This window comes from Elephas maximus, chromosome 15 (genome assembly GCF_024166365.1).
Source record: "Elephas maximus indicus isolate mEleMax1 chromosome 15, mEleMax1 primary haplotype, whole genome shotgun sequence".
Lineage (NCBI taxonomy): Eukaryota > Metazoa > Chordata > Mammalia > Proboscidea > Elephantidae > Elephas > Elephas maximus.
In genome coordinates this window covers 35,525,772-35,550,048 of record NC_064833.1, presented here as the reverse complement: position 1 = coordinate 35,550,048, position 24,277 = coordinate 35,525,772, and the positions used below count along the sequence as shown (strand labels likewise).

At 39.2% G+C, this 24,277-nt stretch overlaps 1 protein-coding gene across 10 annotated transcripts in view; it reads left to right on the top strand.

Moving 5' to 3' along the window:
• The window catches only part of OXR1 (oxidation resistance 1), a 488,381-nt gene that overhangs the window by 375,665 nt on the left and 88,439 nt on the right, over window positions 1-24,277 (top strand). For 2 of the 10 annotated variants that reach the window (XM_049854291.1, XM_049854294.1), the window contains exon 1: window positions 22,585-22,872. The exons of 6 other annotated variants lie outside the window; for them this stretch is intronic. In XM_049854291.1, the coding sequence (XP_049710248.1) occupies window positions 22,674-22,872 (199 nt within the window). In that variant the 5' untranslated portion in view covers window positions 22,585-22,673. 2 more of the 10 variants (XM_049854297.1, XM_049854298.1) reach the window with 2 other exon arrangements.

Below are 24,277 nucleotides of genomic sequence, written 5' to 3'. Positions count from 1 at the left end.
TATTAAGGACATACTACGTGACATATATTGGCATTGTATAAACGCAAATACACACATGTATGAATATATTTTTTCAAATATCTATATTTTAGACTTTTGTGATAATTGTGATTTAAAAAAAAAAAACAAACTGTCATTGTGTGGATTCTTACTTACGATAGCCTCATGTGCTGTAGAGTAGAATTGCTCCATAGTGTTTTCTTGGCTGTAATCTTTACAGAAGCGCACTACCAAGCCTTTTTTCCATGGTTCTTCTGGGTAGGTTCGAACCTTTAGGTTAGTAAAAGAATAAAAACCAAATCTGTTGCCATCGAGTCAATTCTGACTCACAGTGACCCTATAGGACAGAGTAGAACTCCCCCATAGATTTTCCAAGGAGTGCCTGATGGATTCAAACTGCTAAGATTTTGGTTAGCAGCCATAGCTGTTAACCACTACGCCACCACGGTTTCCAGAGGAGTACAAACCATTTGTGTCACCCATCAACCTCCTTGTTAATGCAGATAATTCCAATTGGAGCCTTAAGAATAAGTGGACCCCTCTTTTTTTTTTTTTCACCCAAAACTCTTGGTCTCTTCTTTTTGTGAGAGACAATAAAATGAGTAGGATGGTTTTAAAGCAGAGTAATCCTCTGTTTAAAAATAATAGAAGTAAGTACATATTTTTAAAACTATGAATTCGCAAGTGCTCTTTACTTTGAGAAGTAACTCAGTCTATATCTTTGGTGACATAAGATTAACATCTATTACCTTGCAATTTAATTTTGACAAACACCCTAAAGTGATTGTATTAAAGTTATATTTAAGAAGGGTAAACCAGGGAACCTAACCTGTTGCCATCGAGTCAATTCCGACTCATAGCAACCTGATAGGACCAAGTGGAGCCCCATAGAGTTTCCAAGGAGCACCTGCTAGATTCGAACTGCCAACAGTTCTACTACTTGATTCAGTGTTTAAATTCACATGGCTGAAGGAATAGCTAAACTTTTTGTTTTTGCTAATTACACCCTGTTTGATCAGTGTACTTGAAAGAGTACCCAACATACTTAATACATTCCAAAATCAAACTAGAAAATGTGTGTATTGTAAAGTCAATTTGCTTCGATTATTTCATGACAAACTAATAGTGCATGCTCTGTAAAAGCGTTGAGGTAAAATTCATGCGTGCATGGTAGTGTAACTTTACAAGTTATTAGATACATGCCATTATGCTAATGGCATTCACAACATAAAAATTTGCTAGCTAAAGAAGCATCATTCTGTTAATAATAAACTATTTTGCATGCATCTATCTCCTCCCTTTGCCATATGGGTTTTCATCACACCTTCCTTTCAGTCCCAGATTTCTCTGTGCTAATTGCAGCTAAGCCAAATTGGTGCAAAGAGAGCTTCAGAGGGTAGGATGTCTTAACTGGGACTGAATAGCTTTTGAAGTTGTAAGTGAAAATGTGGGGCTGAAAGAGAAAATGCAGAAAGGCATGTCGAGAATGGCGATAGCCTCCCTCCCATCTTCTCTGTAAATGAGATAGAGAGGTATCAGGATCAATAGAAGCATTCTGCCTCCACGCACAGCATACTAAAGCACAAGTGTAAAAGGATCTCCAATATTATTTTAGCTAGACACAGGATAACATAAGGCTTTTGTAAAACAGGTTATAGAAGTTGCCAAAGTCACGATATGGTTATGTGTGTGCTTAATCTTTCCCAACATCTGTAGATCAGGATTTCACAATCTGGGCACTATTGACATTTGAAGCTGGATAATTCTTTACTGTGGGGGCTGTCCTGAGCACTGGAAGATCTTTAGCAGCATTCTGGGACTCTACCTACCCGATGCCAATAATGCCACCTCAGTTGGAGAACCAAAAATGTCTCCAGACATTGCCAAAGTTCCCTGGGGCGAGGGTTGCCAGATCTAGCAAATAAAAATAGAGGATTCCCAGTTGAAATTAAAACTTAACTGGGAGTTCTGTATTTTATCTGGCAACTCTATTATATGGCAAAATTGCCCCATGACTGAGAACGCCCGTGCTGGATGAATCAGTAAGTTAACAGCAAAAAACCTGAGGGACTCCACTGACCCGATTGACAGTGTCTCCTTTCTGAACCTCTCTGACCTCAGTAACCTTGTCTATAAAGAGGGGCTCACGAACCTTCCTCACAGGGTTGACTTGAGAATTAAGTACTGTATGAAAAACCCTTAGTACAATACCTGGCACGGTAAACAATTGATATGTGTTTGCTATTACTGCCTAATGATCCCTCACAAGATGGTATCATAATATTAACTGGTCTCTGGACTTAATTTTCACTAACAAGAAAGAAATGTGTTACAGAAGTCACAGGCACTTTGCGGTAATTCTCAACTGTGACTGCACATTGAAATCACCTGGGGAATGTCCTCCCTGATGCCTTGTCTTACCCTCTAAAGATCCACATTTCATTGATTGGGGTGTGGCCTGGGCTTTGGGATTTTTAAAAGCTTGGCAGGTGGTCCTAAAATGTGTATCCAAGGTTGAGAATGACTCTTTAAGAATCAAGTATTGGATAATAATTGGAATTCTGTAATCATGAAGAGAGGGGTAAGCTGAGTTTAATTACATCTGATTCTTGGGTTTTAGAAAAGTGGGTTAGGGTCAGATTTAAAGAAAATATGGACATTTTTTCATTCGTTCATTCAACAGGTATAATATCTGAGTGTCTACTACGTGCCAGGCTAGATTCTAAGCAGTGAAGGAAGCCCCAGTCCTTGTGGAATGCTAGTAGTAGGAGACAGACAATTCTAATTTATGTCTAATCTAATTTCAAAGACTTGAACTAAGACCTACATGAGAGATGGTAGCATCTCCAAAAATCAAACGGTTAATAACAAAAATAGTTTGACCTAGCTTTCACAGCTGGAAAACCCTTTATGGGACATCCTGCTACTGGCAGGGAATGTTTGTGTAAACTGAGAGAGTAACAACTGCTGGAGTAGAAGACAGAAACTTCATATGGCAGCACTTCCCATGGAAAAGCCTGCTTTGTTCTGACCTGTTCTTATCCCAGTGTGTGACCTTGAGAGACTCACTTAACTACCCTGGGCGTTGGCTACCTAATTGATAAAAATGAACTTGAACTAGATAAACACCAAGACCTCTCTCAGGTCTAATAGTTAATGTTGCTGTTAATATGTTAAGAGCACTATGTGTAAGAGAATTGAGAACTTTGTAGCTCTAAAAACAACCTATTCAACTTTTTTCTATTATAGTTTTACATGAAACCAGTATGTAAAACTGATAAAAGTGACATTTTATTTGCATAAATGTGTTTTTACAAGTTCAAATTTATAATATTTTCTGAATATAAAGATATGTGCTGAGAGAATTAGGCTGATTTGAAATGAAATTTTTCAACTGGAAGTTTTGAATAATTGATGGAGTCTTTCTAGCCCCAAAGCTTTAGCACTCAACTTATTTTGTTTTGTTATTTGTTTGCTTTTGGTTGGATAGCATCAAGAAAAGCCTTATTTCACATAGTTTAAATGATTCAAAAAAAAAAAAATAAGTCTTGCAATCTCAGAATAGTCTTAAGAATATAGAACTAGCAGGAGAAATCTGGAAAAAAAAAATTCATTATCCTGGCAACAGAAATCAGGTGGTTTTCAATGTGTTAATTTGGCATACATGATAAAAAATAAAATTTAAATCAAGTATTTGTAAAGCCATTGTATCTGTCAAGATAGGCTAAGCTAATGTTATTGTACCAAATTAACCCCCAAACTCAGTGGGTTTCTGCAGTACATGTTAATTTCTTGACGTATTTCTTGCTCCTATTGTATGCCCAATTCAGGTTGAAGCTGGGGAGAGGGGTTCTGATCCACATAGTTTCTCAGGGATCCAGGCTGATGGAGGTTCCACTATCTTTTAGCTGTATCCTTTGGAAACAAACAAACAACAACAACAACAACTAAAACAAATCCATTGCCATCAAGTCGATTCCAACTCATAGCGACCCTATAGGACAGAGTAGAACTGCCCCATAGAGTTTCCAAGGAGTTCCTGGTGGATTTGAACTTCTGACCTTTTGGTTAGCAGCCATAGCACTTAACCACTATGCCACCAGGGTTTCCTCCAGGTGCCCTCTGGAGCATGTAATATTCTTGGCTGCTGAGGCAGGGACAGAGCCACCCAGAATGTAAAACACAGGCTGTTCTGAACGGAGGATGTTCTTTACACATGTGAGTGTAAAACAAATACGTCACTTTTGTTCAGTGATTGTCAAAACTAGTCTCATGGCTGTATTTGAAGTTAATGTGTGACTCACATGAACACACTGTACACTTCAAAGAACTATAAAGGAGCAGATCTCAAACATGGCCAATAATAGAAAAATGCAGATTTCTTAATCCCACCCTCCAACCCTGGAATCAAGCTCTCTGGGGTATAGTTGAGGACTCTGCACTTAAAAAAAAAAAAAAAAAAAATTCCATAGCTGATTCTCATTATCAACAGTAAGTTGCTGCTATGAACAAGAAGTGTTTTTAAAGCAGAGAAAAGGCAACAGTTAGATGTGTGGATTTAAGATTATTCTGGCTGCAGTCTTGGGGATGGACTAAAGAGAGGAGAAACTGGAAGTTGGGAGATTTCATTTTACCACAGCGTACAGAGTTTAATGAACAAACATCACTGCATGTGCTTATACATTATGCAGTCCAGCAGCAGCACCAGCTCAGTCTGAGGGCCTAAGAATGTTATTAATTTCTCTGTTTTATTTTAAGAATTTCATCTCCTCCCCTTCCTTCCTTGACTCTCAGAAAATCCAGTAGGGTAGGCACAAAGTGGCCGCCAACCAGTCCTTGTTCAATTCATGCAATAAATGTTTTGCATGCCTCTGCTGCTGATGGTGTTGGTGTAGAGCCAGCTCAGCACCCATGTGGGTCCCTGGGTTGGAGGGAAGGGGGCCTTGGAGGAAAGCTCTAGTAGTGGTCAAGCTTTCCTCCAAGCCTGTTAGGGCAGCACAGGCTCCAGTTATGAATCTGGTGATATTCCTGTGTCTTCTGCCTTCTGGGTGGACGGAAAGTTAAGAGTGGATCTGCACTAGGAGAAAATGACCAGTGCATGATATATATACACATTCGCCCCCCGCCCCCCGCCATTAAACCTATCTAGTTAGCTAGAGAGAGTGTCGAGGGCACTGGGTTTTTGTTTTTTTTTTTTTAGTTAGCTAGATCGTCTAATAGATCATCTAAGGATTTACTAGGTCTGTGTTTGAGTTCTTCTTCCTATATGTTTTCTGCTTTTTAGCTGACTTACCTGGCGGTATTAGCACATCACCTAAACAGTGTTTGAGATGGGGAGGTGAGGAGTTAGATACCCACAGACCTTTAGCAAAGGAATAGGTTCTCCTCCCTTGACGTATAATACCCAGCACTTGTCAGATTTCTGATCATGTGCCATGGCTGAAAAGGGGGAATATGGATTAAAAATTAGTATGCTGTCCAGCACTTTCTCTAGGAGAGATGGGTGGACTTGAAGAGACAGGTTCTCTTTGCATTGCCATGCTGCATCTATTTTGTCTTGTAGTGACACAGCCCCAGGCTAATTTTTTTTTTCCTCCCCCATAAGGAAAAAAAGAAAAGAAAAACTACCTAATTACTAGTTACAGGTTGAAGCTGGAAACCTGCATTTGGCATCAAAGTATCTAAGAACCAGCAACAGGCTTAGGTTCCTCCCAATTTATTTTTGCCCTTTTTCTTATTTCCTTTTCCTTTTACTAATAATTTTTTTAATGTACTGAGTAAATAAAGAAAAATTCATTCCAATAGATTCTAACCTAAATGCTCCCCTAAAATTGACCAAAGGTTATATAACTTTAAAATATTTAAAGTTAATAGGGATAAGGGCTTCACAGCATGAAGAGTATAATAAACCCAGTGCCCTCGAGTCGATTCCAACTCATAGCGACCCTATAGGTGAAGAGTATATGAAGAGTATAATCAGTGTTAATTGTACATCTAGAAACTGTTGCATTAGTGAATGTTTGCACCACAATAAAAAAAAACTAAAAAAATAGAAAGTTAACATATAAAAATTAACATATTAAAACAAAACAGTACATTACACATTCAAATTTTAGTTATCAACTTTTTAGATTGAGAGCAAAAGATAATCAAAATTCTATTCAATAAACACAAATAACAAGTTGCAGCAACATGTGAAGACCTATTATAGAATTAAGAGAGTAGGAGTCTAGAAAGATAGAGACAGAGGGTAAGACCACTAGCTCATGGCTATGTATGCAGTCCCACCTGTGGACACACTCTCCTACAAGCTTACAGAGAGTGTTGGCAGAAAAGAAACAAGCAGTGAAAAAAGAATCAGAATGTTTGTCTTCATAATATAAAGTTCCTATTAGACTGCTTTGGGGAGTTTGATTGGCTATTGCTCCTAAAGACTTTTAAAACTTTGTTGAGTTTTCACAACTTTAGGCATAAATGGTTACACCCCTTGACCTAAGTGAAATTGATCCAAAAACCAGAAGCTGCAATATTCTAGGTGTCATGATTATATCCCCCCCAAAATGTGTGTATCAATTTGGCTGGGCCTTGATTCCCGGTATTGTGTGATTTTCCTATATGTTGTAAATCCTGCCTCTAAGATGTTAATGAGGGAGAATGGGCGTTAGTTGTGTTAGCGAGGCAGGACTCAATCTACAAGATTAAATTGTATTTTGAGGCACTCTTGAGATATAAAAGAAAAAAGAGAGCGAGAGACACAGGGACCTCATACCACCAAGAAAGCAGTGCCAGGAGCAAAGCGTATCCTTTGGACCCGGGGTCCTTGCGTAGAGAAGCTCCTAGTTCCGGGAGAAGACTGGTGAGAAGGCCAAAGGAGAGAGAAAGCCTTCCCCTGGAGCTGACACCCTGAATTTGGACATTTAGCCTACTTTACTGTGAAGAATAAATTTTTCATTGTTAAAGCCATCCACTTGCGGTATTTCTGTTATAGCAGCACTAGATAACTAAGACACCAGGTATGGAGTATTTTTGGCTATACTTATATAATTGTAATTGTGATCTTCAATAGGATATAAAAATAGTACTGAAATAATTCTATGGTAAGTTGATGTGAGTTAGTGTGACCCAAGTTTTAATTATAATTCTTGATGATGGTATTGCTGGGTCCTTCTGTGACTTGACTGCCTATGTATGTTATTTCTAACAAAAGTGGAAGTTAAAAATTTTAGATAATTTTCAAAATAAAGAAGAAGTTAGTTGGTTTTTAGGTTTTGTAGCGATTATATCCAGAGTTGGCACTTAGTAAGATAATTTTTTTTTTTTTTAAATCAGTATTAGGCTCTTTCCCATTCTATTGAAAGGCCATATTAGATCTCTGGTTTACTCTTCAATGTGTTGATCTTGGCTGTACCCAAGTAACAGATCGAACTCTCCTGCTGAGGTAATATCTTGATGCAGGTGAGAGTCTCAAATGATAAGGAAGTAGTGGAGAAAGAGCACTAAAGCTATGAATGAAGAAAGGGTTAATTTCATGGGTAACCAATTTGGAAATCTACCAAGTTAGGCTTTAGATTTAGCGACAGATCCAGATGTACTGCTCAGGTAATAGATTCATTCCTTTGTTTCTTAACACTTACAGAAATCTCTGCTTAGTGCCAGTCTATTTTATTGATTCTCTCAGTAGTTCTGCTTGTCGCATCAGAAATCTGAGTGGTGACATTTGTATCTCATAAATACTTTCTGGGTAGATATTACATGATTACCCTGACTTGACAATTTTTTTTTTTTCCATTCAGCCCCTTCAGGAATCTAGTTGCCCTTTTTTGAGTTAATTAATACAGCTAGCCTTTTAATGAGATCTCACTTCTACCATTTTGCTTAAAGGTTTGCAGATGAATGGCACTCATATACCTCAGTGTTTCTTATGAGTGCAAATATACCTCAGTGTCTCTGTATTTTCTTAGGATGCTATATCACTGCTTCCAGTTTAAATCCCATTTTATTTCCTAAGATTCATTTATTTTATCTGCATTAAAAGGTGTTTTCAGAAAGTAACAAGTACAATGTTATAACTACTCCTAATAGGTTTCATGAGCCAGGAGTATGCCAGGGAATGGTTACTAATAGAAAAACCATTTGATGCCATCTTTACAGAAAGATAAAGAAACAGAAGTAAGCTGGAATTCAGAGAGCTTGGCGTATGACTGATAGGGTAGGAGCTGGGGCAGGAACAAAAAGAGAAGATTGAACATTAACCAGGACTTTAGTCATTAGCCAGTGTAAACTGACAGATCAGAGAACATATCCCTCAAAATATGAAAAGTTTAATTCCTCTAACAATAAGAAAATAGAAAAATTACAAAACCTGTGTTTTAGGCAGTCTGGTTCAGGTTATTTTTAGATTATTGAATATATCATTCCTTCTGTTTAAGAAGAAAATTCTGCTTATAAGAATTTAGAGCAGTTCGCCTACTTTTCACATCATTGTTTTGCAGCATTTCATATTTTCAGCAATAATCTTACTTGAAATTTTTGTACTTCGGATAAGTCAGCAGTATTGCTAGAAACAGTAAACATTTCATTGTTGTCATTATTTCTACAGTGGAAGTAACAATGTTTCCTTTTAGAAATGGTGACAGAGGAACAGAATTTCTTTAACCCTTTGGAGGAGCAGTTGTTTAGAAATGTACTACTGTACAAGGTTCCAACTATTTAGGTTCCAAATACCTAACTAGCTACTTTCCAGTGAGTTTTTAATACCTACATTTTTTTGGAAGTTAATGCAATATAATTAAACTCTCTAGCAACTAACAATAAAAACCTTGTTCAACAAACAACAATAAAGTCAACTCTGAAAGCTATAAAAAGAAGGAAGAGATCTTGTATAAACTGATATAAAAAGGCCTCTGAGATAAATTAAGTAGAGAAAAAATACTTGTGCAAAACTATGGATACAATATGCTACCATTTGTGTTTTAAAAAAGAAAGGGATAAACATACCCACTATATACACACTTATACCTTTAATCTGGCATGCATACAAAATTTCAGAAGCATGCATACACATTGTAGAGATTGGATCTGAAAGGATTTGAGAGAGTTACTATAATATACCCTTCTGTTTTTTAATTTTTATTTTACCATGTATATGTATATGGTCAAGTATTGTTCTTTTAATTTAAAAATTTACTAACAATTTCAAAGAGATCAGAAATCATTAAGGAATGGGAAAGGCAAGATAATTCTACCTTTCTGAAAAAAAGATGGCTACTGTATTTAAAACTTAAGGCAAGACAGTAACATTTATTGTCTGATTAATCAAAGCCCATGTCGGTCCTTCATAAGAATTTTTCCTGACAGGAAATTGTAAGTACCTGTCAAAAATATTTTTAAACTAAGTACACATTGGATAACAACATAACATGTAATGTCTTCAACAGCCGGTTCCTCCCTCAGCTATTTCTTGTATTAAGCCTCAATAAACATCAGAAGTACCACAATAAAAGTGTAACTCAGTAATGTATTTTGATAGGAAGCATTATAGCTCACACTTAGCAAATCCTTATGAGGAACTGACACGGACTTTCATTAATCAGACAATAAATGTTATTGCCTTGCCTTAAGCTTCAAATACAATGGCCATCTTTTTTTTTCCCCCAAAAAGTAGAGTTATCTTGCCTTTTCTATTGCTTAATGACTTTTAGTCTCTTTGAGGTTAAAGCATTCAACTGTTAACTGAAAGGTCAGCAGTTCGAAACCACCAGAGCTCCGTGGGAGAAAGATGTGGCAGTCTGCTTCCATAGAGATTTATAGCCTTGGAAACATTATGGGGTCACTATGAGTCAGAGTTGATTCGACAGCAGTGTGTTTGGATGGGTCTCTTTGAAATTTTTTTTTACTAGATTTTTAAATTAAGAGAGCAATACTTGACCATACACTTACATTATAGCTCACACTTCCAGGTACTGTTCTGAAAGCATGTTGTACACACTCTTGTTCAGTCTCCTGACTTCTGGACACTACAGGTGAAAAGCTTGAGGGACAGAGATACTAAATCAGTTGGTTCCAATCACAGAGCAAGAATCTAACCCTGTTTGGCTCAGAGCCCATGTTCTTAATGAAGAGGTAACACTGTTTTTCAGACCAGAGATAGAGACACTGACTTCAGGTGACCTGTCTTGATATGGGGATAATAATTCATAGAGAACTTAAAAGAAAGAACAGATTACATGTTTCTTACTAATGTTTGCAAAATGTAGTTTATCCCAACTGCTTTTTCAGCAGGAGCTTACTGGAAGCCAGTTCAACATTGGACAGTCTAGCAACCACCTACAAAATAGAATGGGCTTATTGAAATAAAGTCCATTTTCTTTCTTTTATTTTTTATTAAAAAATACCATTTTTGAATAGGTGACATATGCACATTGTACACACAATAAAAATTAAATCTCCCTCTCAACCCTCCCGAAACCACCTAGTTCTCCTCCCAAAAGGCAGCCACCTAGTTCTTCTCCCAAAAGGTCACTATGAGTCAGAATAGCAACAGTGTACAACAGAATAAAACACTGCCCAGCCTTGCTTCATCATCACAAAACATTGCTATGTTTAAGCCCATCATTGCAGGCACTGTGTCAATCCATCTTTTTGAGGGTCTTCCTCTTTTTCATTGACTCTCTATTTTACCAAGTATGATATCCTTCTCCAGGGACTGGTCCCTCCTAATAACATGTCCAAAGTATGTGAGACGAAGTCTTGTCATCCTGCCTTCTAAAGAGCATTCTGGCTGCACTTCTTTCAAGACAGATTTGTTCATTCTTCTGTCATCCATAGTACTTTGCATATACTTGACCAGCACCATAATTTAAATACATGAGTTTTTCTTTGGTCTTCCTTATTCTTTGTCCAGATTTTGCACCCATATGAGGCAATTGAAAATACCATGGCTGGGGTCTGGCACACCGTAGTTCTCAAAGTGATATCTTTGCTTTTTAACACTTTAAAGAGGTCTTTTGCAGCAAATTTGCCCAATGCAATGTCTCATTTGATTTCCTGACTGCTGCTTCCATGGGCATTGACTGTGGATCCAAGTAAAATGAAATCCTTGACAACTTCAATCTTTTCTCCGTTTATCATGATGTTGCTTATTGGTCCCGTTGTAAGGATTTTTTTTATGTTGAGGTGTAATCCATACTGAAAGTGTAGTCTTTGATCTTCATAAGTATGTGCTTCAAGTCCTTTTCCCTTTCAGCAAACAAGGTTGTGTCATCTGCATATCACAGGTTGCTAATGAGTCTTCATCCAATCCTAATGCTGCATTTTTCTTGATATAGTCCACCTTTTCGGATTATTTGCTTAGCATACAAACTGAATAAGTATGGTGAAAGGATACAACCCTGACACACACAACTTTTCTGATTTCAAACCACACAGTCTCCACTGTTCTCTTCAAATGACTGCCTCTTGGTGTATGTACAGGTACCACATGAGCACCATGAAGTGTTCTGGAATTCCCATTCTTTGAAATGTTATCCATAATTTATTATGACCCACACAGTCGAATGCCTTTGTATAGTCAATAAAACACAGATAAACATCTTTCTGGTATTCTCTGATTTCAGCCAGGATCCATCTGACATCAGCAATGGATATCTTGTTCCACTTCTGAATCTGGCTTGAATTTCTGGCAGCTCCCTGTAGATGTACTGCTGTAACCATTTTTGAATTACCTTCAGCAAAATTTTACTTGCATGTGATATTAATGATATTGTTCAATAATTTCCACATTCCATTGGATCATCTTCTTTGGAATGGGCACATACAGATCTCTTCAACTCAGATGGCCAGGTAGCTATCTTCCAAATTTCTTGGCCGAGATGAGTGAGTTTTCCAACATTGTGTCTTTTTGTTGAAACATCTCAATTGGTATTCCGTCAATTCCTGGAGCCTTGGTTTTCCCCAGTGCCTTAAATGCAGCTTGGACTTTTTCCTTCAATACCAACTGTTCTTAATCATATGCTAACTCCTGAAATGCCTGAATGTTGATCAGTTCTTTTTGGTACAGTGACTCTGTGAATTCCTTTCATCTTCTTTTGATATTTCCTGCGTTGTTCAATATTTTGCCCATAGAATCCTTCAGTATTGCAACTTGAGGCTTGAATTTCTCCTTCACTTCTTTCAACTTGAGAAATGACGAGTGTCTTCTTCACTTTTGGTTTTCTAACTCCAGGGCTTTGCAGATTACATTATAATACTCTGCTTTGTCTTCTCAAGCCACCCTTCGAAATAGTCTGTTCAGCTCTTTACTCCATCACTTCTTTCTTTTGCTTTAGCAACACTATGCTCAAGAACAAGTTTTAGAGTCTCTTTTGACATCCATTTTGGTCTTTTCTTCCTTCCCTGCCTTTTAAATGACCTTTTGCTTTCTTCATGTAAGATGTCCTTGATGTCATCTACAACTCATCTGGTCTTCAGTCATTAGTGGTCAGTGTGTCAAATCTTCTTGAGATGGTCTCTAAATTCAGGTGGGATATACTCAAGGTCATACTTTGGCTCTTGTGGACTTGTTTTAATTTTCTTCAGCTTCATCCTGAACTTAGATATGAGCAATTGATGGTCTGTTCCACAGTCATCCCCTGATCTTGTTCTGACTGATGATATTAAGCTTCTTCATCTTTTCTTTCCACAGATGTAGTTGATTTAATTCCTGTGTATTCCATCTGGCGAGGTCCACATGCATAGTCACCATTTATGTTGTTGAAAATGGTGTTTGCAGCGTTGGTCTTGCAAAATTCTATCATGTGATCTCCAGCATCATTTCTTTAAACAAGGCCATATTTTCCAACTACTGATCCTTCTTCTTGTTTTCCAGCTTTTGAATTCCAATCACTGTTATTATCAATACATCTTGATTGCATGTTTGATGAATTTCAGACTGCAGAAATTGGTAAAAATCTTCAATTTCTTCATCTTTGGTGTTGATGGTTGATGCATAAATTTGAGTAATAGTCATATTAACTGGTCTTCCTTGCAGGCGTATGGATATTATCCTATCATTGACAGACTGTATTTCAAGAAAGATCTTGAAATGTTCTTTTTGACAATGAATGTGACACTGTTCCTCTTCAACTTGTCATTCCCAGCATAGTAGACTTCCAGTTGATTCCCATTTCCATATGATTTCCAATTCAAGGTGGCTAATACCAGTCCATTTCAGCTAATTAATTCCTAGGATATCAATCTTCGACTGTTCCATTTCATTTTTGACAACTTCCAATATTCCTTGATTTGTACTTCATACATTCCATGTTCCAATTATTAATAGATGTTTGCAGCTGTTTCTTCTGATTTTGAGTCATGGCACATCAGCAAATGAAGGTTCCAAAAGCTTTACTCCATCCACCCCATTAAGTTCGACTCCACTTTCAAGGGGCAGCTCCTCTCCAGTTATATTCTGAGTGCCTTCTAACCCTGACCTTTATTTTCTTCGTCTTCAAAATGGGTAAAAAGATACTTAGCTTGGTATTTTTCAAGAAAATCAAATGAGAAAACACAGGTGAAACTCTGTTACATAGTAGGTGTTCAGTAAAGTTTTGGTTACCCTCAGAACAACTCTGTGGTTTGCTCTCCATTTTTTTTTTTCCTCTTGAGAAGCTTGAGTTTTTGGAAATATGGAGGTAATTTGAAATAAAATGTTCTAATTTTTTTCATTTATTTATAACCCACTAAAAAAACCCACTGCCATTTGAGAAAGGAGAGATTGGGCATTGGCAGACTTTTTTCTAACCTAAGGGGCTCATCTTCCAGCACTGTATCAGACAATGTTCCACTGCTATTCATAATGTTTTTACTGGCCAATATTTTCAGAAGTAGATAGGTTCTTCTTCTTAGTCTGCCTTAGTCTGGAAGCTATGCTGAAACCTCTCCACCATGGGTGACCCTCTGACATTTGAAATACTGGTGGCATATCTTCCAGCATCACAGCAACATGGAAGCCTCCACAGTGTGACAAACTGACAGACAAGTGGTGAAAGAACTATTATTCTTAATGACTAAATAATATTCCACTACATATATGTCATATTTTATTTAATATTTCAATATATATACATGTCATATTTTATTTAAACAGCTCATTAGTAACCATTAAGATTCTTTTAAATATTTTGCTATTTTAAATAGAAAAGTGCATTATTTCATACATGACTGAGTATATAGATGACAAGAAGTGAGGTTGCTGGGTCAAAGGACACGTGCTTTAAAAATGTGAATAATAATAATAATAATAAAACCCAGTGCTGTTGAGTTGATTCTGACTCATAGCGACCCTATAGGAATGTGAATAAAAAAAAAAAAAAATAGGAATGTGAATAGAGGCTGCTAAATAGCCCTCTAGAGGTTGTACCACTCTTTTTCACTACCATCACTAATGTGTAAAAGTGGTAGTTTCCATCCACTGTCACCAAAATATTATCAAACTGTTTGACCTTAGCGAACCTGACAGGAGAAACATGGTATCATTTACAAACTCTTCTAAGAAAGAGAGGTTAGAACACCTTCCAACTCACGCTAAGAGGTCAGTATTACCCTAATACTAAATCCAGAAAAAGGCATTACAAGAGAAGAAAACTACAGACCAATATCTCTCATGAATATAGATACAAAAACCCTCAACAAAATACCAACACACCAAATGAAATAACATATAAATAGTATTGTACACCATAACCAAGTGAGATCTATTCCAGGAATGCAAGGTTGGTTTAATGTACAAATATCAGAGAATGTAATACTCCATGTTAATAAAGGAAAAAAAATCATTGCAACAGATGCAGAGAAAGCATTTGACAAAATCCAATACTCATTCATAATCAAAACTCTTAACAAATTAGGAATAGAATGGAGCTTCCTCAACTTGATAAAGGGCATCTACAAAAAAAAACACAGCTATCATACTTCACGGTAATAGATTGAATACTTTTCCCCCACCCCCGCAAAGTCAAGAGCAAAAAAATGATGTCTTCTCTCACAGCTTCTGTTTAGTACATCTTTGTTGTTGCTAGGTGACCTTGAGCCAATTCCGACTCATAGTGAGCTTGTGTACAACCAAACAAAACACCACCTGGTCCTGTGTCATCTTCATAATCATTGTTATGCTTGAGCCTGTGGTTGCAGCCACTGTGACAGTTCATCTTGTTGAGGGTCTTCCTGTTTTTCATTGACCTTCTACCAAGCATGATGTCCTCTTCCAAGTACTGGTTCCACCTGATAACATGTCCAAAGTATGTGAGATGAAGTCTTGACCTCCTTGCTTCTAATGAGCATTCTGGTTGTACTACTTCCAAGAGAGATTTAATACACCTAAACTCACTTAATGGCTATCTCATTATCCGACATTTCACATTTATGACAATAGTAAAAGGCATACCGTTTGACTATTTTGTGCATTGGCAACATACATCTGGTTATAACGAACACCGAGATGCGAGGTAAGAGTAATGCTGGCTGTGATGGTTATGTGTCAGCTTGGCTGGGCCTGATTCTCAGTGGTTTGGCAGGTATGGAATGATAAAATTTGGCAGTTATGTAATGATGTAGTCATCCTCCATTTTGTGATCTACTGTGGTTATCTTCCATTTTTGTGTAACTCCAATTATTACATAACAACCTGGTCATTGAAACCTAACCATGTCAATAAGTGAGAAGTGAGCGTATTATACTCAATGTTCTAACCACAAGTATTAGGCAAGAAAAAGAAATAAAAAGCATCCATGTTAAAAAGGAAAAAGAAAAACTATCTTTAGTCACAAATGACAAGATCTTATATATAGAAAATTGAAGGAATCCGCTAAAAAACTACTTGACCTAATAAACAATTCCACCACAGCCCTAAAACACAAGATAAGTATTCAGAAATCTTTTTTTTTTTTCATATACACTGGCAATGACAACCTGAAAATGAAATTAAGGAAATAATTCCATTCACATTAGCATCAAAAAATAAAATACAAGTAAATTTAACAAAAGAAGTACAAGACTTGCCTAAATAAGTGGAAACACATCCCATTTCATGAATCAGAAGATTTAATATTGTTAAAATGGCACTACTTCCTAAATGAATGATTTCTTTTATAAGGATCAACACAAAGACATCCTATGAGGCAGACATTAAATATGTCCCAAATGTCCAACTTTCCCAAGCTGCTGTACCACTCCATGATCTCTAACATTAACTACTCCCTCTCCCCTCAGCACTCTCCCTCCCGTTTTTGGGTTCCCTAATTTGCTACGATGTCTCACAGAATTCACGAACCATATAAAGGAAATGGTTCATGTGGTTGGAGGCTGGCAAGTCCCAAATTAATGGGTCAGGTGTGGGCTTTTCCCTGGCCCTCAGTCTCTGCCCAAAGGTACTCCACTTTCTCCCTCCATGGGCTGGGAAGCCCACTGCACCATCTCCTGTGGGTCTCACCTGCCAGTCTCAATCCTTGCAGGTGGTGGGATCTCCTCTCTGCTCTGGAATTGGCTCTCTTTTAAGGTAAAATTGACCAGTTCCCTTGGTGGGCCACAATTATCTTATTCGCACATCCCTGCGCAGTCACCTGGGTGTGAATTACAAGACGATGGCAAGAAAGGCCATACTAAATAATTCATCAAATCACACCTTCCAAGTTGATGAACAGATACAGTGCAATCCCTATCAAAATCCCAGCTGACTTTTTTTTTTTTTTCTTTTTTAAGGCAACTGACAAGCTGATCTTAAAACTTATGTGGAATGCAAAGGAACTAGAATAGCCAAAACAATCTTGAAAATGAAGAATAAAGTTGGAAGACACACACTTTTCAATTTCGAAACCTACTGCAAAGCTACAGTAATCAAGACAGTGGTATTAAAAAAAAGTGGTATTAGCATAAGTTTAAACATACAGATCAATGAAACAATTGCAAGTCCAGAAATAATCCTAAACATCTATGGTCAACTGATTTTTTTTTAACTTCTTAAATTTGTAAATTTTTTTATTGTTGTTGAAAATATACATAGCAAAACATACCAATTCAACAAATTCTACATGTACAATACAGTGACATTGATTACATTCATCAAATTGTGCAGCCATTCCCAACCTCCTTTTCCAGTTTGTTCCTTCCTTATTGACATAAACTTCCTTCCCCCCAAGCTTCTTAGCTAACCTTTCGAGCTTCTGTTAACAATTTGATCCCACTATATGGGATCTTTTAAGTTCTTTAAGAGAGCACAATGCTCATGGAAGACATTCTTTACTAGTTAAGCTAGACTGTTCTTGGTTTAAAGAAGGCTTCAGGTGATATTTTTTGGTTTATTGTTTCAGAGTTAAAGATTATCTCAGGGCAATAGTTTGGGGGGTTTATCCAGCTTCCATGGCTCCAGAAAGTCTGGATTCTGTGAAAACTTAAATTATGTTCCACATTTTACCCCCTTTTGATTAGGATTCTTCTTTAGAATCTTTGATCAAAATGTTCAGTTATGGTAGCTGGCACCATTCAGTTCTTCTGGTTGCATGGCAAAAGAGGCAGCGGTTTGTGGAGGCAAATCAACCATGCATTGAATTTTTATAAATATGCTAAGACAGTTCACTGGGGGAAAGAATCATCTCAATAAATGGTGCTGGGACAACTGCATATCCACACATAAAAAGATATATTTGGATACTCCTTTCTCATACTGTAACTGAATTCCTCAGGTTCTTGTCCTGTCCTGTTAGTCGATTGAAATACAGATGCTAATTGCAAGGGAAACAGAAAGTGGCAATTCATTGTCTGTGCAGATGAGGAGCAACACAGGGCCTAACATCCGAAAGACCATGCGCTCCTTGCTGGACTGGATCAGAAATATTTTATGTCCTCGAGTCCCCAGGGGGCAGGGATTGGCACCTGAAACCCTACACCCTGAGTCCTCCCATGCCCAAATTTGGAGATCTGGGTGCTGAGTTATGCTAAGTCACTCTTTATAGAAAGTCTGCATTGTGGGAATTCTTGCTTTGCAAACAGGGCTTGGGTTGAACTGTGTGCCAGAGAATATCCTCCCCTCTGGTGATGCTCAGGTTCAGTATCAGGTAAGGACACGATTCTCCACATCTGCACATGGCTCACGATCTTGGTCGGCAAACCAAAGATCTGACGCCAAATACAAACTGCAGTTAGTGGCTGCGGTTTGCAAGGGCTGCAGCTTGGAGCAAACTACTATGGTGGATAGGGGTTTCAATATCATAAACAAAAATTAACTGAAAATATGTCATAAACCTAAATGTAAGAGCTAAAACTATAAAAGAGCAGTGTTTTCCTAAGCAGCATATTTGAACAATAGATGATTGCTGGATATGTAGATTCCTGGGGTCGCTTTGAGTCAAAATTGTCTTGAGGGCGAGGTTTGGTTTTTGGAGGGGGAGAGAGTGGAGGAATTGGGCTCCTTTCTTAGAAGAAAACACAGTAGTAAATCTTTGTAGCTTTGGATTACGCTGTGATTTCTTCAATATGGCACAAAGAGCATAATAGTAAAAATAAAAATTGATAAATCAGACTTCATTAAAATTAAAAACTTTTGCACTTCAAAAGACACCATCAAGACCCAGCAACACCAACCCTAGGTATATACTCAAGTGAAATGAAAACACATGTCCAATAATGCTTTTAATAGCAGCATTATTCATAGCAAAAAATGTGGGAACAACCCAAATGTCCATTAACTGATGAATGCATAAATAAAATGCGATATATGCATACAATGGGATATCATTTGCCAGTAAAAAGGAATAAAGTACTGACACATTCTACAACATAGAGTAGCCTTAAAACCATTATGCTAAGTGAAAAAAGCCAGAGACCAAAGACCAAATATCGTATGATTCCATTTGTATAAAATGTTCATAAAGGACAAATCCATGGATGCAGAATAGATTAATGGTTGTCTAGGGTTGCTGATGGAGATAGGGGGTGGGTGACTGCAAATGGGTGAGAAGTTTCTTTTTCCATGTGTGATGGAAATGTTAAATGTTAAAAAAAAGAAAAGTTCTGGTGAGGGCTTCACAACTGTGTAAATATACTAACAATCACTGAATTGTACACTTATAACAGGCAAATTTTATGATTTTAAATTCTATCTCAATACAGCTGTTAAAAAATGAGACAAAGGGTAGCTTGAGGAGGCAGGGGTGGCCTATAATGAAACTTTCTTCTTAAGGATGGGAGGAATTAATGTGACTGATATAAGTAGGATAAGGGGATAGGGACCAAAGTAGAGGGAGAGAGTTATGGACAGGAATAAGGATCTCTTTCCTTCTGAGGCAAAGGTCCCTTGGTGGTACAAACAGTTTGTGCTCAACTGCTAACCTAAAGGTTGGTGTTCAAACCCACCCAGCAGCATCATAGAAGAAAGAAAGACCTGGGAATCTGCATCTGTAAAGATTATAGCCAAGAAAACCCTGTGGAACTCAGTTCTACTCTGCAACACATGGCGTCTCCATGAGTTGGAATTGACTCAATGGCAACAAGTTTTGTTCCCTCTGAGGCAGGAGCTAAGAATGATTCAGGGTATGCAAGTGAGCTTATATGTAGATATGAAGAAAAAAGGGAAGAAAAATAAGTGTTCACATTTGATGTCCTATGGTTTTCTGGCTCATGAAGAAGGTAAATCAACATATTTGGTAACTTCCCCTGCCAAATACATCACTCAAATATGTTGATTTACCTTCTTTATAACCCAGAAAACCATAGGACATCAAATGGTAACTTCAGAAACCCTGGCAGTGTAGTGGTTAAGTGCTACGGCTGCTAACCAAAGGGTCAGCAGTTCGAATCTGCTAGGCGCTCCTTGGAAACTCTATGGGGCAGTTCTACTCTGTCCTATAGGGTCGCTATGAGTCAGAATTGACTCGATGGCACTGGGTTTGGTTTTGGGGTTGGGTATTTGGTAACTTCAGGAGAATAGTAATGATTCAGACACCAAATATAGATAAATAGAAGAGCACTGACTATATGAGTAAACGGATTTTGGAGACATTAGGACTCAGCTGAGTTTAAATCAAAATTTGTAAAGCACTCAGTCATCAAGGTTATCCATCTTTCTCTAGCATCTCTAGCCTTCCATGAAATAGAAGCAGAAAAAAAAAAAAATGATGAGTTAAATGCCTATAAGCCTGTATTTGAATTGGTAGGCTATACATTCCTGCTAAGGTTGGATGTAAAAGTGCAGATTCAATCAGGTGTAGAAGAACACAAACACTATTTTGGATATACTTAACACAAACTAAATGGTAAATAGTCCCATTTGGGAAAATGTGCAAAGTATTTAAAAAAAAAAAAAAAAGGTTCAATTTAGTTAATCAGGCTTAGACTTAAATCATTGAAATTCAATTTTAAAAGCTTATCAAGTCTCTCAGAGAACTTACAAGTGGTGCTAAGAAGGGCAGTGCTTCCTTATCACATGGAATTCTCAGGAATAAATAAGAACCACTTACTTTCTACCAAATAGGTCTTTAAGAGGTACAGAAGGAAGTATGGAGCAGTGCTTCCCCAAACAGCACATCTGAATACATGGATGATTGCTGGATGTGCAGATCCCTGGGCTCCTTTCCCGTAGATGCTGTGAATCTTGGGCTGCAACTCACATATTCAATTATTGTTACAAAACCAAATCCAGTGTTTTCATGTAGATTCTGACTCATAGTGACCCTATAGAACAGAGTAGAAGTGCCCTATAGGATCTCTCGGGAGCAGCTGGTGGATTTGAACTGCTGACATTTTGGTTAGCAGTCAAAGTCTTCACCACTATGCCACCAGGGCTCCAGGATTGTTATAGTCAAGTATAAAGGTGACTCTGATGTTGGAATGATGTTTGTCCAACCTGGTGTTGTTAGGGACCCCATGTGACAGAGTAGAACTGCCCCATAGGGTTTTCTAGGCTGTAGCTTTTACTGGAGCAGATTGCCAGGTCTTTCTCTTGCAGAGCTGCTAGGTGGGTTTGAACAGCCAAACTTTCTGGCTGGCCGCCATTATGTCACATGTTCCAACCTAGTAAGAATTTAAGCTGAAAATGGTGAGGGTGGGTAAAAGATCAAGTGATTTAAAAAAGGGTGGGGGGGGGATAATCTTTAGCAGTTTGCCAAAAAGTAAGTCCCTGCAAGATTTTCTGTACTCCATTATTTGGAGCAATTCACCTCTTTTTCTACAAATACATTAATACTGCATATTGTTTCCAAGAAAGAGGATTTATTTACTTAATGCTCGGGAAATTAAAAGAGCTATAAACAGACAAGAAAGTAAAGAATAACCAGAACTCACAGGGACAAAATTGGGAAGTAAATATCTGTCAATAGTCATTGCTCTTTCTCTGCCTAAAGGAGGATGAGGTTCTTGGTCCCTAAAAGGCAGCCCTGCAAACTAAAGCCTTTAGTTACTGTCTTACAGGACTCGATTCAGGGAATGTCAAACACTAACTTCAGTTCTGGAAACCGTGGTGGCATAATGGTTAGGTGCTAGGGCTGCTAACTAAAAGGTTGGCAGTTCAAATCCACCAGGCGCTCCTTGGAAATTCTATGGGTTGGTTTTACTCTGTCCTATAGGGTCGCTATAAGTCTGAATCAACTCTACGGCAGTGTTTTTTTTTTTTTTTCCCCCTTGGTTATAGGGTCGCTATGAGTCGGAATCTACTCCACGGCAATGGGTTATGGGAACTTCAGTTCATAATGCCACCAGACCAAAACCAAACCCAGTGCCGTCCAGTCGATTCCGACTCATAGCGACCCTATAGGACAGAGTAGAACTGCCCCACAAAGTTTCCAAGGAGCGCCTGGCGGATTCAAACTGCCGACCCTTTGGTTAGCAGCCTAGCACTTAACCACTGCACCACTAGGGTTTCCCATAATGCCACAGTAAACTTAAAATATGACTATTAATGCCTTATTTTACAAAGACGGTCCCATAAGCAGCATTTTTATCTGAGTTGGATTCTGTTTTGACTATGATTGTAGTCTTAGGTTAAAACCTACCCGTCCTCCCCCCCAAAATTACAAGCTGCAAAAGTTTTATGTGGATTGTGCCCCCACCCCCCATCCGCAATACACAAAGAAACTTTTGCTAACATCTTCCGGGTTCCTGAACCCTATACCAGTTCCAGCGGGGGTAATTTTTGTATTATTTTTATGCCCTGCTGCCCTCGGCCCCCGGGCTAGGCCTCCTCTCCCTTCCCTAGCAGCCTTGACAGTCCGGTCGGGTCCAGGACGGGGCGGGGCGGGGCAGGGCGGGGCGGGCCTGTTCCACTGGAGCCGAGCGGGTGTAGGGGGGAGGAATAGAATTGGGTTTGACCTGCTTCCAAACCACTCTCTTTCCGAACCTCCCTCCATTCCAGTCAGAATGAGACATCTTTGAAAGCTCAGTTAGTTACATTCCTGATCGAAGTTTGGAAGCAACAAGAAAAACTTTTCACAAACTTTTGTCCGGCTTCCGCTCCCCCGACGCGGAGTTTCCAGATGGTCCGCCCCCGGGCCTAGCGAGGGACGCCCCCTCCCCTCCCCCCTCCTGTGAGGCGCGCGTAGCCACCGCCCCCGGGTCGGGTCGGGCTGGCCGGCGGGTGCGCGCCGTGCGGCCGCCGCCGAGGAAACCGTCGTCTTCCTCGGCCCCTGCCCCGCTGCCTGCCCCGTGGCAGCATGGAGTACCTGACCACGTTCACTGGGAAGGGCGGGCGCCTGCTGCGGGGCACGGCCAACCGCCTGTGGGGGTTTGGGGCTGGCGGCGAAGCCCGGCAGGTGCGCTTCGAGGATTACCTGAGGGAGCCTGCCCAGGGGGACCCCGGGTGCGGATCTCCGCCCCACCGGCCCCCGGCGCCGTCCAGCCCGGAGGGACCTGGTGAGCCCACCCTTCTCTCGCCTCCCGCGCGGCCAACGGGCTGGGGGAGGCGCGGCCGAGGCGCGGGGTCCAGAAGGCGGTCCACGCGTACCAGGCGGGTTGGCAGGTGTGCCTGGGCCGGGGGCCGGGCGATGCGGCCGGGGTGGTGGCGGAGGGGCCGGGTGCGGAGGGCAGGGCTGGGCTCGCTCCGGGGACTCACGACTTTCTACTGCGTCGCAGCTCTTCCTGCTCAGCCCTTCCTGCTTTCTTCACCTAGACTCGACTTTCTTTACCCCGCCAAGTGTTTCGAGGGTAGGATCGGCTTCTTTTGCCCTCTCACGGCGACGTGAATCCTGAACCAATTATGACGCCCGTGCTTTTAAGTCTTAGAGATCAATTAAAAACGCCGTGCCAGGTTTGGGCTTTGGTCAATCTTTTTGGTATTTGCCAACTATTAGGATTCATTTCAGCACTTAAAAGTAAAAAGCAAAATAATACTTCGGAAAAGAAAATGCTTAATTTAAACGTTGGCTCCTAGTTGATTTTTGTATTATGTGCTTATGAAGGCTACATGTTGTCTTGTGGTGGCAGTACCGGGAAACTTTTTCTCACTTACCTTTTATACTGATTATTGTGTTAGTCGTCTTTCAACATAGTGGCATTGCACCATCCTTTAAAAAAGAAATCAGTCGTTTTGGCATGGTATTGGTATCTTAAGGGGATTTTTTTTTTTTTTAAGCGTTTGTTACGTAAAGGTATTAGTGTAACACATACGGTAACTTTTCTTGGGTCGTTTCCTTCCATAAAAAGTGACAAACGTGAACATTTATTTTATTTTTGTTATTTTAATATATGTGTTTGGGTTATGAGAATAAATATGTGAGCATTAGAGAGTTTGGAAAATAGAGAAAGCAGAAAGACTATAACCCCACATCCTTCCATTCGTTTTAAAGCAGTGAAAACATCTGTTGATCTGTGTGTAATATAAGCTTTGAAGAAATTTGAATATTAAAATCTAACCTTAGCGTGGAAACACTGGTGCCATAGTGGTTAAGAGCTACAGCTGCTAACTACAAGGTCGGCAGTTCAGATCCACCAGGCACTCCTTGGAAACTCTGTGAGGTGGTTCTACTCTGTCTTAAAGGATCGGTATGAGTCGGAAGCCATTCCAGGTCAACGGGTTTAACATGACCCCTAGAGCTGGATCAGGGAAGTTTATTCTTCTAGTTCCTTAATTCCCTACATCCTTAAATATTTTAATAATTTTTTCCTCACTTTACATAAAATGGAAACCCTGGTGGCATAGTGGTTAAGTGCTACGGTTGCTAACCAAGAGGTCAGCAGTTCAAATACAGCAGGCGCTCCTTGGAAACTCTATGGGGCAGTTCTACTCTGTCCTATAGGGTTGTTATGAGTTTGGTTTTGC